Source organism: Xiphophorus maculatus, chromosome 20, assembly GCF_002775205.1.
Source record: "Xiphophorus maculatus strain JP 163 A chromosome 20, X_maculatus-5.0-male, whole genome shotgun sequence".
NCBI lineage: Eukaryota > Metazoa > Chordata > Actinopteri > Cyprinodontiformes > Poeciliidae > Xiphophorus > Xiphophorus maculatus.
This window is the reverse complement of record NC_036462.1, coordinates 26,202,719-26,216,751: the sequence shown is the minus strand read 5'-3', so window position 1 is coordinate 26,216,751 and position 14,033 is coordinate 26,202,719. Positions and strand designations below refer to the sequence as shown.

General features: G+C 44.2%; 2 protein-coding genes across 7 annotated transcripts in view; one reads left to right on the top strand and one right to left on the bottom strand.

Moving 5' to 3' along the window:
* Positions 1 to 6,990, bottom strand: part of LOC102222354 (zinc fingers and homeoboxes protein 3-like) — a 22,710-nt gene extending 15,720 nt beyond the window's left edge. For 2 of the 6 annotated variants that reach the window (XM_023324510.1, XM_023324508.1), the window contains exon 1: positions 3,061 to 3,458. The gene's annotated coding sequence lies outside the window, so the exon portion shown is untranslated. The other 4 variants (XM_005800624.2, XM_005800623.2, XM_023324511.1 and 1 more) reach the window with 4 other exon arrangements.
* On the top strand, positions 6,931 to 14,033 carry LOC102222773 (protein FAM83D-like). The gene is made up of 4 exons (XM_005800625.3): positions 6,931 to 7,429; positions 11,415 to 11,582; positions 11,683 to 11,807; positions 12,734 to 14,033. Exons 1-4 carry the CDS (start codon positions 6,947 to 6,949, stop codon positions 13,563 to 13,565), a joined length of 1,608 nt encoding a protein of 535 aa, XP_005800682.1. The 5' UTR covers positions 6,931 to 6,946; the 3' UTR covers positions 13,566 to 14,033.

The window sequence follows — 14,033 nt, the reverse complement described above, 5'->3', positions numbered from 1 at the left end:
AAAAGCAACTCCGAGAGGGATGAAAGACCCAAATAGAAGTGAACCTGTGAGGACCGCCGTCCTTTCAGGAAGGGAAAAAATGGGGACTCTGTGTTGTCGTTTGGAGAATTTTCTGCAAAAGATCGGTTTATGTCAAAACAGTTTGAAGATCCGGTTGGCATTAGACTGTAGGGTTTTTTCTCTCTCTCTCTCTCTCTCCCTCCTCTGAACTCGAGGAATGTTATACACTGCATGTCGGCTAAATCTGCAAATCATGACCATATGACCCTCTCCTCTGTATTCTCTGGCATGGGATTCATTTTGAGCCGTGGAAGGCAGACAAAAACATACCGTCTGTTGCCTTTAGAAGTCGGAACACAGCCGATCCCGAGAAGTGCATTATTCCCGGAATATGAGCGGTGGCATGTCGTTCATGGGGGAAATGGGCACTCTTGGCCCGCTGCGTTCTGTGTGTCTGTATACAAACACTCAGCCGGGGCCATAACGAAAACTATGAGCTGTGCCTAATTGCAGGGAGTGCGGGATGAAAAGCAATATGCCTGGCCTCATTAGAGCAGTTCCGAGAAGGGAGATGGAAGACTGTTCCCAGGGATCCACAAAAGGGAATTGACATTCCCCCAGTGTAAGCGCCCTACCGGAGTGAAAAAAAAAAAAAAAAAGAGAGTAAAAAACCCTACGCACACACTGAGCTTACCGGGCCGAGCTCAGCACGCACGGTCTGCCGGAGCGGCACAGCCAGAGCTCATTTCTCTTTGTTTTGCTGGACATCGTGCACTCCTGCAAATTAACAATCGGAGGGTAGAAACCGCCCGCTAGAGAACGGACTGCGGCCCGCCACAGCTGGAGTCCAAAAACGCCTACTTTCACAGCAGAGAGAAGAGCTTCACAATATCTGATCTACATAATATACACACACACACATATATAAATAAGATTACACTGTTGAGTGATTAAGATGTTTTCCCCCCCAAAAAAAAAGACCACTCATTCACGCTCGTCTGCTTGGATAGTTTTGGGTTGTGTCCTGAGCTGTGGACTTCGGTCCCACAAAATTCACAAATGGCACATTAGTCAGCACCCTAAAGGCACAGGGAGACACATGGCACTCAAAGCTCTGTCAATATTTATGTACAGACATAGAATGTGACCTACAGCCGCTCATATTTGCGAATCCAATGCCTCGGTGGTAATCTTCAGTTTGCAAAATATCTGCAGGTCCCTGATTTACAGCCTGAGGTGCAAGAGAACTTTGTGACTGCTTAGGCACCCTGTAGGCTTAAAAATGTACAAACTGTACGAACGCTGAGGAAAACCATAATTTTAAAGTCACATCAACAGAATCCTAGTTTAATGAGTCTTTGTTCCTTACGGTTGCGCCTGAACAAAACAAAAACTTCACCTCTCCTCACAGAATCTGTAAGAACCCTGACGGCAGTGGCGTTTTGCCCAGAGCGCCCTTGAGTTATGGGGAGGCAGCACGGGTACTTCAATAAAAAGTATTAATATCCACCCCCTCCTGCCATGCAGTTTGTAAATATGGACAGATGCAGTTGGTGGCTAACATTACTGAAGATCTCAACTTTCAACTGATTCTTTTAAAGCAATATGGACTGCATTAGCTCACCTGTAGATACAAACCCTCAATACTTAGACCAACAAAACCTGGACAATTTTACACTGAACACAGATTACCTATGATTAGTTATTGAATTATTGTGCATTGATAATTTATTCAGGGAAACTTTACATCAAGCAGCTATACATCCAAGAACCACCGCTGTACAATAAGCTAGAGGTCAGCTTTTCTTTCACTGCCTGTTGGCCAAACCCAGCCCATTAGCTGTTCCAAATTGTCTCACTTTTGTCAATAAAAAATCTCATGTTAAACACGCATGAATTGTCATTTTGATAAGCGGGGATCCTGTCGAGTCTCTGTTTAGCGTAGCAACATTAGCATGGGTGAGCATCATTGTTGGCTCTTATTAAAAAAGAGATAGAATCAGAATCTTGACATCTGTGTCTATAACTCATCACTACAAGGTCAGTGTATGTATTATTATAATAGCAAAGGATGGCTGGAACCCTATTTCCTTTGTCATGAATAGATATTTACATGCTAATCAGCTGGTTGGATAGACATTTACTGAAAACAATAAGTATATGTAATAGATAACAATAATATTTTCTTTATGAAATACAAGTTGTTGAGGTATTTTTTTTTCTTATACACATTTTGATATGATAATGTTATGTAATAGGTAAAAATCATATTTGAACACATTAACATGTTTTGGGAATAACTGGCTTACATAAATGATCAGATCATCAACAATAACCTCAGTTACTCACGTGGCCCGCCCGCTGGTTTAGGGCCTCAGATAACCTTGGACCGGCCCTGTGTATATGCGCGTATGGTAGCAGCACATGTTGGTAGGAGGAAGAGACGGGAATTAAAAAAAATAAAAATAATTAATCCACATATAATGGCCTACCTTGCGCCGGGAGGGAGAAAGTAATAAAGAGTGAAAAGAAAAACGATTTGAACATGTAGTTGGACACGCGCTGTGTTCAAAAGTCTTTCACAACTAAAGAAGCGCAGTGGAGAAACACGGCGCGTTGTGCAATAAAATAAGCAGATACGCCACATAGTATAGAGAGGCAGAACGGGGGGTGAGATCCCGCTGCTGGAGCCCAACTATAACAAACTGCCGAATTAACCCGTTTCACTCCGCTCGCACGGGTTGTGGGGGCAACACACACACCGCCTCGGAGCCGACTCTGCCGACGGCGCTCCGTATAACCTTATAGTCCCAAAAAATCCTCCACTCCCCCTTCCTCCACCTACTGTCGCCATTTTATACATTGGCGACTTGATATGTGCTGCCTTCACCGCGGCGCGAGCTCAAGATCCAATATTCAACGGCGACATATATATTCAGTAAACAACTTTGGAAACCGCACCGCGGGGATATACCGAGGCGTGTGTGTGTGTGTGTGTGTGCGTGCGTGTGTGTGTGTGTATGCGTCCGTGGGGCTGCGGGAGAGTGGTTGAGTCCTTACCTCAGCGGCGGCGGCGGCAGTGGGAAAGATGGAATCCGACATTAATGCATAAATGAATTATTTTGGCTCCGCTCGTTTCGCTTTGAGAAGAAGAAGTCGAGTTTTTTTTGTTGTTGTTTTTTTATATATATATATATATATTAAAAAAAAGGGGGAAAGAGGGGGCGGCTGCTCCCCTTAAGTGAACCCAGTGAACTAGCGTGAACCCGTCGGTGACCACAGCAAGGTATGTTACATTGCGCTACCTTCCCAAAGCCGTCAGCTCCACTGTACGAGGACGGCAAAAACAACTATGGTCGGCGGCGCAGGACGAGGGAGCTCCAAAAAATTATAGCGAGTGTATTTCCTATGAACACGTGACGCGGAGCGTCATCCAAAATCCAAAAGCCCTTTCATCTAAAATTTTGGAGAGGGGCGGGGATGGGATGGGGATATATGCATGTGTGTGTGTGGGCGTGTGTGTGTGTGTGAGTGAGTGAGTGAGTGCTTGTACCAAAAAAAAAAAAAAAAAAGGAGGGTACACTGATACCCTCTGCACATTTTTGTTTATTCTTATAGCTCGTGAAGCGGTGCTGATGGATTTATTGTTTAAATTAGGAATCTGATCTAAATTCATGCGCCCCGAAGGCTTCCCCTTCCAAAAATCTCATTAATTAAGTAACATGCGTGTTCCATTAGATGCGTGTCTTATTAGAAGGAGGAGGAGGAAGAAGAAGAAGAAGAAAAAAAGCCTTAATGGGCTGTGTGTGCTGTGTATCGCCGTTGTGGGAGCTGTCATTTAAAGCACATGCCTGTCAGCCCACCGGCTCAAATGGACATTTTTACACACGCGCGTAATTATTTGAGAGCAAATTTGTGCAGATGCGCCGTAACCGTAGCCTACGCTATCCGTGTGTGTGTGTGTGTGTGTGTGTGTTTTTAAACGCAGGAGGATAATTTCCCTTTGAATCAAATTAGAGCTGCTGTACTGATATGATTGTAAAATATGATTTGCGCGGCTGCGGCCCTTCGTGACCCTGATGGCCCTTTTTTTTTCTGTGCGTAAAAGCGCGTATAGAGAGAGGAGCGCGCGGGCCCCAAACACACCGGAACGAGCTGGAATTAATGTATGGCACGAAAATAGACGGTGAAAACGGGATTAAACTAAATAGTTTCACAGAAAATGGTGACAGCATCACAGAATAACGTGGCAATAACGTTCAGAAGGCCCTGAAGTTTTGGCACACACGTTTATAAATGTGTAGATCTATATAAGGATCGTATGTGTGTGTAACAAGTGGGTGGGCTGCTCTGGTAGGCCCTCCATGCATGCAGGCAGAAATATACTCTGAGCAGAAGAACACATGGGACCAATAGTCCTACACGCCTCCAGTATCACAAAAATGGATTTACTCTGCCTTACCATTATGTCCTTACCGGATTCAGAAGTTGCCTGTAGCTGTATACAGTCAGGAAGAGGGTTGGGGGGGGGAAAGATGAATTATCTATGAGACAGATGAATCACCCACCATTAAAGCAAAAACACTCTGGCTAGCAGGATTGCAGAAGAACACGACCTAGCTAGCATAAGGACTCTAGTGTGCCACGACTCTGCCTAAGATTAGGATTAAAATGATATTTGCATTTCCTAAAGGTGTGGCGTGTGAAGCTGGAGGACTGCAAGGACGGTGTTGAAGTCTGTTTTCATTTTTACTTTAATACTCAGTTTAAACTTTAAGCTGATCACTGCTATTTTTTTTTTCTGTCAAACTAAATACAACTCTCAAATTTCCATCGAGAAATAAAACCCACCTGAACCAAATGAACACTTAGATGTTCATTTTTCATCGAAAGGACAAGCCTGTTGAGATACTCTGACATAGATTTTAGATCTTTGAAAAGACGCTGTCCTGTTTCATCCAACAAACTTCCACTTTTTTCCTCCCCACATGTGATACACAACGTACTGCATGGTTTGGGTTGAACTGAGGCTTTCTTCAATGAATCCAAGACTGTTAGCTTCCCTGGCAGTTCTTGGAAGCTGCAATCAGAGCTTCTCTAAAACATATTAGCCTTTCAACGTGCAGTCAAAGCCTTGAGTATACGACCTTATATTCCACTGTGCTGCAACTCTAAATTTATTTTTAATTTCTTTTACTTTTTTGTCTCATTTAATATACTTCTCAGTAGATGGTGTTATTCTGTTTAAAGGGGAACATCTTTAGCTCATTGTTCATTTATAGCTCAGTTAAATGTATGTTGTGTTTCCTGAAAAAGCTTGTTTTTTATGTACTGTAAAAAAAACAACAACCCACACACACAACAAAACATTAATGGACTTGAGGTTGACCTTAGTGCTCTTGTCTTAACATCATATTGAAATTCTCCTCAATTTGTAACACTTGAGATATTTTTTTGTGCGAATGATGTGATTTGTGAAGTCGTTCAGGAAAGACGACGCCTGGACTGTCGAGATGCGTCATTTTTTCCCCACATTTGATGTTCTAAATTGCGTGTGATTGAATTGTACTATAAACAGGATCAAATTGGACTCTGTACAACTGAATATGAATCTGTCAATTTAATTTGGTTGTTTTATTTCTGTACAGCAGTATGTGTGTTTGACCTGTCTGTACTGATGACATTAGTTGTTTACTTGTGACATGTAAATAAACCAAAAAGCCTCAGCAAAAAGCCAGGACAAAAACCCAAGCTGGAGGTATTTTCTAGATCATGAAGATGATTTTTTTTTTTTTTTATGTATATGTCAACATTCAGGCCTTCAGGGTGACACCAATACTGTACCATTATTTTGAAAATAACACTGAAACTAATATGTTTTTTGTTTTGCATTATTATTTTATGTTAATAATTAGTTGGGTTTTTTTTTTCTCCAGTTCCAGCTGTGTGCAAAATAAGTGTGTAGGAGATCACTGCCCCTCCCCCACCTGTTGCTGCTGGTCAGCTGGGTGAAAGAAGGCTCTGGCACAGTTTCCCTGGCATTCAAATCAGAAAATTTCAGCTGTTTGTAATTTCCAGAGTGTTGAGCAGCCAGCAGAACACAATGTTCTACAAAATAAACACTTGAAAACAAATGCTAACTATAAGAGGTATTTGTCCTATATTTTTGCTCGTCTGTATAAAAATCAAGACAAATAATTTAGACAGATGTAAAAAAAGAAAAAAAGCCAGGGTGCTGTAGTTTTGTAAGAAAAATTACTGCCTTACTATTTTTAATAATAGTATTGTATCATGTACTTATTTGTTTAAATAAGCAATCTGAATTAAATGTTTCTCTGTCGTGAATAATCCTATAACCTGTCCATTTAACCATTGAAACAAGTTACTATGCTATTCATTTTAATGCTTTTTTTTCCCCACGTCATTTTACAGGATAAACATCGTGATGACTCAAAAACGTTAAAAACGTTAAATGTTGTCACATGTTGGATTAAAAACGGCTCCGTCTTTAGTCTTTCTAATGAAAAAAAAAACTGTGTGCTAGTTAAACCTCTCTGTAGCTTGGAGTTCAAGTTCAGAGTCAACCATGCGAGAACACGCGGGGACGTGGTTTCTTCTGTCACTGACAGGAAAAGCCGTCAGAGTGAGAGGTCTCGGGCCTGTTCTGATCTCTGGTCTGTAACCGGACCACAGCAGAGCGCGAGGGGCCGTACAGGAGGTTTTGTTTTCCTCCAAACGAGCCAATGAGAGCCGCCGCAGCTCAGATTGACACCCCGAGTAGACGAACCCGGAGCCGCCATTCAGGTTAGACCAGCGTCCACCAGCCAATGCGCGGGCTGGACGGGTAGCAACGGAGGGAAGAGACAAAATACAAATTTCTCCTCCTTCCTGGAGGTGAGAACGTTACCTGTGCTGCTACCGTTGACGGAGGGAAGAAGTCCCAGCCATGGCTCTGTCGCAGACGTTGGACGACTCCCCGTTGAGGCTGAGTCAAAGACCCGCCGCGGCCGACGTTGTCAACCTGCAGGAAGTCTACAACGAGAGGCACCGGCTGGCTCTGGAGGAGTTGCTCTCCGGCGGGGTCGAGAACTTTCTGGATTTCCTAAGGAGGGAGAGGATTCCCAACTTTCTGTCGGACAATGAGATCCAGCGGATCCGGAGCGCCGCCGTGCCGCCGCCGCAGTGCGTGTCGGTTCACGGGGAGGAGCTGGAGCATACGCTCGGCAGCTCGTTGGACTGCTCCTCGGTCACTTACTTCCCCGAGGTGTCCGACGTGGAGCCGCCGCTGCTGGAGATCGGATGGCCCGCCTTCACCGCGGGCTCCTACCGGGGAGTGACGCGGGCCGTGGCTCACTTCCAGCCCAGCTATGGAGAGACTATTTACGCCTGCAAAGAGGCTGCGAGGCGGATGATCAAAAGTGCAAAAGAGGTAAAAATCCCAATAAGAATAATATATTCTCTAACTGAAAACACACTTTGCTGGAAATCCTGAATTTTCAGCTAGTGCCAGTACTTTTTTATATATTGCTCTGTCACTCTGAGGGCTGCAGAATACTGTGTTTTTGTTTTTTATACTGTAAGAGGCTTATTATTATGCAGTGTTGTGTAACATGTAATCAAGCAGACCTTTCTCTTGACATAAATTCCAGGGAAATTCCTAAATCCTCTTTGGCCCTTCCTGGAAATACACTCCAGATTGTCTCCATGGAGTCAGACACATGTCTGATTCTTACAAATTCAGCTTTAGCTTTTTCAATCAGCAGTGATCTCAGGCCAAATGCTTGTACTATCTCAAAAGATAGAAAAAACAAACAAACAAACAGTTTGAAATGGGACCTGTGGTCAGTCTAAACTCTGGTTGTGTACAGAGACTTTCCAGTTTACAGGGATCTTGCAGGCGGAAAAGCACCTCAGGCCCGTGTGGGACCTGCGTGCCAGATGTGCCTCCACTTGCTTTGCTCACCTGCAGGACACATTGAGCTCCCTGCTTCACCAGGAAGCTCCAAACACACATTTTGTCTTTGACTCGTACCTTTAAGGCAGGGGCTGTGTGTGTGTGTGTGTGTGTGTGTTTCGGTAGCTGTTTTCCTGGAAAAGCGTGGAGTTGAGGTATTCTCCAAGGTGAGGACCAGCACGGAGAATGAAAGTGGAGCAGGGAAAGTGTATGCATTTCCAGACTTTTTCCAAAACTTCCCTCCATCCAGTGCACCGGCTTAATATCCTTTACATTTCTCCAGCTCCTTTACCACCGTAATATCAAATCTTTAAAAGTAAGGTTACGTAGCGGTAGAAAATCATGCAATGACAAAATCAGTAACTTGCACCGATTATAGTTTTCTGGCTGAACATCGATCTTTAAAAAGCCTGACCTGCTGAGGCCTTTTTTTTGTTGTTATTTTTTTTCTTCTTTTTTTCTGAAAGTCGCTAAACCGTAAGTACTTACGGTACAGTAAGTACTGTTGTTACTTAGCAACAATACCCCACCCCACTGTTGCTAAGTTGGCAACAGTGGGGTGGCTATTGTTAACCAGCCATGTGCAGACATGACCTTGTGGGCAGGGCCAGTCAGTCCGCCCTCTCTCCTGGCAGAGCCAAAGGAGAATGCGGCTGATTTTTGAGACTCATTGCGGGGATCGATGAGATCCGTTTCACATGGAAGTGCAAGCAGATGCTCCAAAATCTACTCGGGCGGTTTGTCGGCTCACACAAACTGTTGGTGCGATATCACATTGACAGCGAAATTAGTTGTGACAAGTCCACCTTTCCTTGGTGCCAGATGTGGACATCTGGAGCACTGAGACTCCGTCAAACAGACGTGGCCGGTACGGGAAGTGTGAATTCTTGATTTCTGAATTCGTTTGTTCCAGGTGTGGCCTTTTTATCGTACCGTTTATCATTTATCGCGATGAATTTTTTGTCACAAGAATTTTTGAATTTTCTTTGTCACGATAAAATCCATTTGATGATGTTTCGACCCCTGCCCCCCCAAAAAACAAACTGTTCTTATTGTCGGGTTTGCTAGTTCTACAAATTTGTCCACCGTTTGTCCAATGAAGGCATTAAAAACTGCAATAAATTTGAAAATACAGTTACCGTGTAAAGCTTAGTGACTCAAATCACACTTTTTTATGTGATTGGTGTCCTAAAGTGTGTATTACAAATGTTTTTTCAAGAGCATTATTTATGTTTGTGGGGTTATAATTGCTGTGACACACAGTCACAGTTGCATAGTTACCTAATAAATATGTAATAAATAGTTCTTATTGTCACTATTATCGTTATCACAATAGTACTGCAAAAATACTGTTGTGGTACTGATAAAACTTTAAGTCCATATGACTCACCTCTACATTGCCCTGGTAATATCGTGCACACTGATGTTGCAAATTGATGGTATTGTGGAGCACTATTGAGAAATATAAAATTTGTAGTCATTCCATAATCAGACTATAACATTATTAACTGATATAAATTAGGACCGTTGTATCATCATGTTTTTGTAAGAACGTGGTGAAATATATTGAAAAAAGTGCTGAAATTCATGATCCTGCGAGTTATTTTGACAAACTTAAAAATACTGCGTTGACGAAGCGAGTTTGGAGCACCTGTCTAAGGCTCTTGTTGTTAGGTTTTGAAGGAAGGCGTCTCAGTTTTTGTGTTGGACGAACAAAAAAGCTTTTTGAACAGCCTCAGGCATTAAGGTCTCATGATTATTTTTGGCAGTTTCGTTGAGCTTAAGCAGACCCTAAACTGCAGTTCCGACAGTCCATTAAATCCCACAAGGCAATAAAAGTTAAACAGATGAAACGAGCAGAGATGGCACAGATGTGGAGAAAAGTCAACATATTTGGCATCAGCTGCAGGCAGAGCGAGTGGAGGACCAGTGTTGTGGCTTTTTAAAAATAATAATTATTATTATTTTGAAAAGAACGTTGAACGTTTGTATTTTTGTGTGAGAATCGGCGACATTAGAGAAACAAGTGCAAACATGAGGAAAATATGGTCACGTTCACATTTTAAATCACCTCGGAGTCATCAATTAGTCTCCTTCAAACCCAGTGCACCGATTGCATTTTTCTAGCCGATCACCCATCCAGACCGATTTTTGTTTGTTTTGGCTTTTATAACTGACACGGTCAGGTGTCATAATGTCGCATCTTATTTTGTTGAATTGCGCCGAACAGTGCAAAGCTGCTTTCGAGTATAAATGAAAAGTTTAGCATTGACAGTGTCTGATTGTGAAGATCTTGGCTGAGGCGAATCAGATCGGCTCCACCAAGTATCGGCCAAACGCCCAGTTTGAAGAAAATCTGGGTTGATTTCAGCCCGATATTTCTGTCTGTCACCATCCTACCGTTTTTCTTGACTCTCCGTGTGTAAATCCTGGCCACTGTAGACGCACAAGCCAAAAATTCGGAGTAAACGTTTGTGTTTATATTTCCAAATGACCACAAAGAAGACAACTCTAGTAATTTGAGTGTGGGAATATAATGTTTTACCCTTTTATTCTATAGCAAGCACAAAAGCTACATTCAAACAGCAAACCAGTAAAGGCCGTGGCATGAGTAAACACACAAATGATGAAATAAATACACCAAAAAATGAACAAATTGTCATCCTTAAGCATTTATTCATTCTGTTTGTCCCAATTTTTAATTGCCGCACAGGGATTTGAAAGTGAAAATGTGTAGGAACCTTCCTGTACGACGAGGCCCTTTTGTTCCTTTGTGATGTTAAACAGCTCAGTGTGAAGCGCCTCTGTAAGTATATGGAAGCCACTCACTGTATCGCCGCTGTGTTTACTGGTGTGCTCAAAGCAGCAGCCTTCATCTCTGCCTCTTAAAAGCATCCGCACACGGCAGACCCCCATCCAGGGCCGCTGAGATTCGTCTCCCCAAAAGAAAAACGGGACGGGGTTGTGGGAGCTCTCTTGACAAGCTGCGTGTGAATAACACCAGTTTGAAGCCTCGAATCGAAGATACACCCATGTCTAATCCTCGACACGCAACCTTTACCGCGGCATGCGAAATTCCATTCGTCGGTGTGAAAAAGACGAATCTCAGCGGCCCAAAAAAAAAAATCCACAGTAAGAAAGAGGAAAGCCCTCCAGCGCACCTACATTTCTTCTGTACAAGATTCATTTGTTTGCTGACCAAGCATCACGGGCGATCTCCATGGCAACGGACCGCAGTCAATAGAAAGCTCATGAGCGCGCGTGCATGCACACAAATCACAGCGCGAGTGTGTGACAGGGCTCCGCAGCCCTGCTTGAATGAGGCCTTGTGTTCGATAATAATGAAAACACAATCATGTGCTAGATCTTGCGAGCGGCGGCCCGAACAGGAATTTTATTATATTACCTCTGTGAATTTTTTATTTTACTTTTTTCTTTTCTTTTCTTGTTTCCACTGCAGGTGATCGCCATAGTGACGGACTCCCTCACGGACCTGGATATCTTTAGGGATCTCCAGGAGGCGTGCTCCCACCGCAGGGTGCCCGTCTACATCCTGCTCGACCAGTCATGCGCTCCCGCTTTCCTGAGGATGTGCAGGAACGTCGGCGTTCGCCTGGATGACCTGCGGGTATGTGGTTGCGTCGGTTCAGCTGGCCGTGCCTTTATGGGCACAACATGAGCAGCAGATGAGCATCACAGCCAAACAATTTGCTCTCGGTCCTTTGCAGCATATGAGAGTGCGAACCGTCGCTGGCACGACTTACTACATGAGGTCTGGAGCCAGGATCACCGGGAAAGTTCATGAGCGTTTTATGCTGATCGATGGGAACAGAGTGGCCACGGGTTCATACAGGTACGGTGCCGTTGGACCACAAACCTGACTGTATGTTATGTGATACAGCAACACAAAGGAGGGTATTATTGTAAAAAGTATTTTGCTAAAGCAATAATACCAGAGCTAATTTTTTGTCTAGGGCGTTAGCTAACTTTAAAAATGTTTAGCACACTTGACTTCCCCTAAATTCATATTTCCTGATAAATTTTGAGGCATTAATTTCCAAACTTCCAGTTCAATAAAGTTCGACATCTTTGTTGCAGTTTTGGTTATCGACTGTGAGGAATTCTTCAAGTTGTTAGACGTTTACGTTCACGCTCTTTTCACTGTGACTTTATTCCACACAGGAAACGCAAAAAAACTAAATAAAACACGGACAACAGAGAAAAAGATATAAGCTACATACAATATCTAAGGGCATTATAAAACATGTTAAATGTGAAAATTAAATTGGTGATAGAGGGCTGTAGTCTTTCAAGGGCAGAAATATTTGAATAGAAATTAGCACTTTAGCTCCTGTTAAAACCATGTTTGTGTAGCACTTAAGCGTTAGCGTCCACTAGATACCATGATAGTGTGTCGCTTCAGCATTAGCTTCTGAAAAGACTGTTGATGTAGAGTTTGAGTGTTAGCTTGCCCTAAATGCTATGCTGGTGTGTAACTTTAGTGTTAGCTACCGCTTAATACTGTGTTGGTGTAGCACTGCATTTAGCTCCTGCTAAATACAGTGCAGGAGCTAAATGCAGTTTTTGTGTTTCAGCTAAATACAATGTTGGTGTATCGCTTAATGTTAGCTTCTGTTAAATACCGTTTTGGGGTAGTGTTTTAGCGTTAGCGCAGCTAACTTTCTAGTTGGTGGTGCCCACCATCGATTGTTGGATTCAAGTATTTGTGTCTTCCTGTATTCAAACGTGCAGCCTGATGAATCCTCTTCCTGTTTCCAGGTTCAACTGGACTGACGGCAAACTGAACAGCAGCAACCTGATCGAGCTCTCGGGTCAGATAACAGAGAAGTTCGACGAGGAGTTCCGCATCCTCTACGCCCAGTCCCAGCCCATAAGCGCCCGCGGGCCTCAGAGCGTCCGAGGCAGCGGCGTCTTTGAGCACCTCAGCATCAAACACTCAGCCGCCTGCTCGCCTCTCGTGAGCAGAGAGAAGCCCGCCGAGCCGGTTCACCTGACCAGCACCCCCAGCCGTAAACCCCAGACGTTACGCGAGCCTTCCTCTCCGAGTACTGGTCAAACCAGCCCGGTGTCCGACTCCTCCACCATAGACGGGGGCACGATGGAGCAGAAGCTCTTTCAGGAAGAGGTCTTGGCTGCTACCGCAAATGATCGTCCTCCCGTAGAGCGGCATGCAGAGAAAGACGCAGCGAGCCCCGCTGCCGCCTCCCGCCACGTCTCGACCCAGACCAGCCGTTCGGTGACAGACGGCGACACACAGACCGACGCTCAGCACCTCAGCCCGACTACCGTAGCCAAAACATCGCGACAGGACAGATCCCTCAGGCAAGTCCCAGCACCCCACGCAGATCCGGACGCCCTTCATGAGCTGTCCAAAGAGCGGCGGAGCCACTACTCAGCCATCCGCTCCAAACTGGAACACATCGTGACCTCCCTGACCGAGAGGCGAGAGCTGGTGGACGTCACCAACGTGACTCAGGGCATCGGAGTCGCTGGCGGCAGCAGGCAGAGGATCCACAAAGACACAAATCCCGGACCGCTTGCCGAAAGTGGGGGCATGGGCACATGGCCAAGAGCCAGATGTGTGCACTAGCTCAGCTGTCCCCAACCTTTTTAGTCGCTCGGACCGGTCAGCCCTTCGCAATTACTTAAGTATCGAGTCCGATGCTGTTGTTCGAAGGGGGGGTGCGCAAGGAACAAGGTGTTGAGAGGCTTCCTTTGTTCTAAATGAACACTTTTGGCTTCTACTGAAAATTTTATTATAGATATTTTCTTTGTTTTAACTCTTAGTTGACATTTTTTTCCTGAAGATTTCTCTATATTTTTTAGGTGCTGGGTTGTAAATTACCATTAAATTATGCCAGAAATTTTCAACCAAGGGCGGCAGAATGAGAACAGTTTCTAAGACGCGAGTCAAGCCTGCTGTACAACGAGCGAAAAACAGACGGAATCACTGTTTTAGCTATTCAAATGTGCCTTGCGCTGCTGTAACTACTTCCAAAGATCATTCTGGAGAGCAGCTGGCTCTCACCGTGCCTCAAAAAATAAAAGTCGGCAATTT

What these genes read in the sequence shown, in the direction of transcription:
- LOC102222773 (XM_005800625.3), top strand. Translation starts at nt 6,947, where the DNA reads ATGGCTCTGTCGCAGACGTTGGACGACTCCCCGTTGAGGCTGAGTCAA. An exon ending in TTCGCCTGGATGACCTGCGG is followed by an intron (nt 11,583 to 11,682) that starts GTATGTGGTTGC and finishes GGTCCTTTGCAG; the next exon opens with CATATGAGAGTGCGAACCGT. An exon ending in GTGGCCACGGGTTCATACAG is followed by an intron (nt 11,808 to 12,733) that starts GTACGGTGCCGT and finishes TCCTGTTTCCAG; the next exon opens with GTTCAACTGGACTGACGGCA.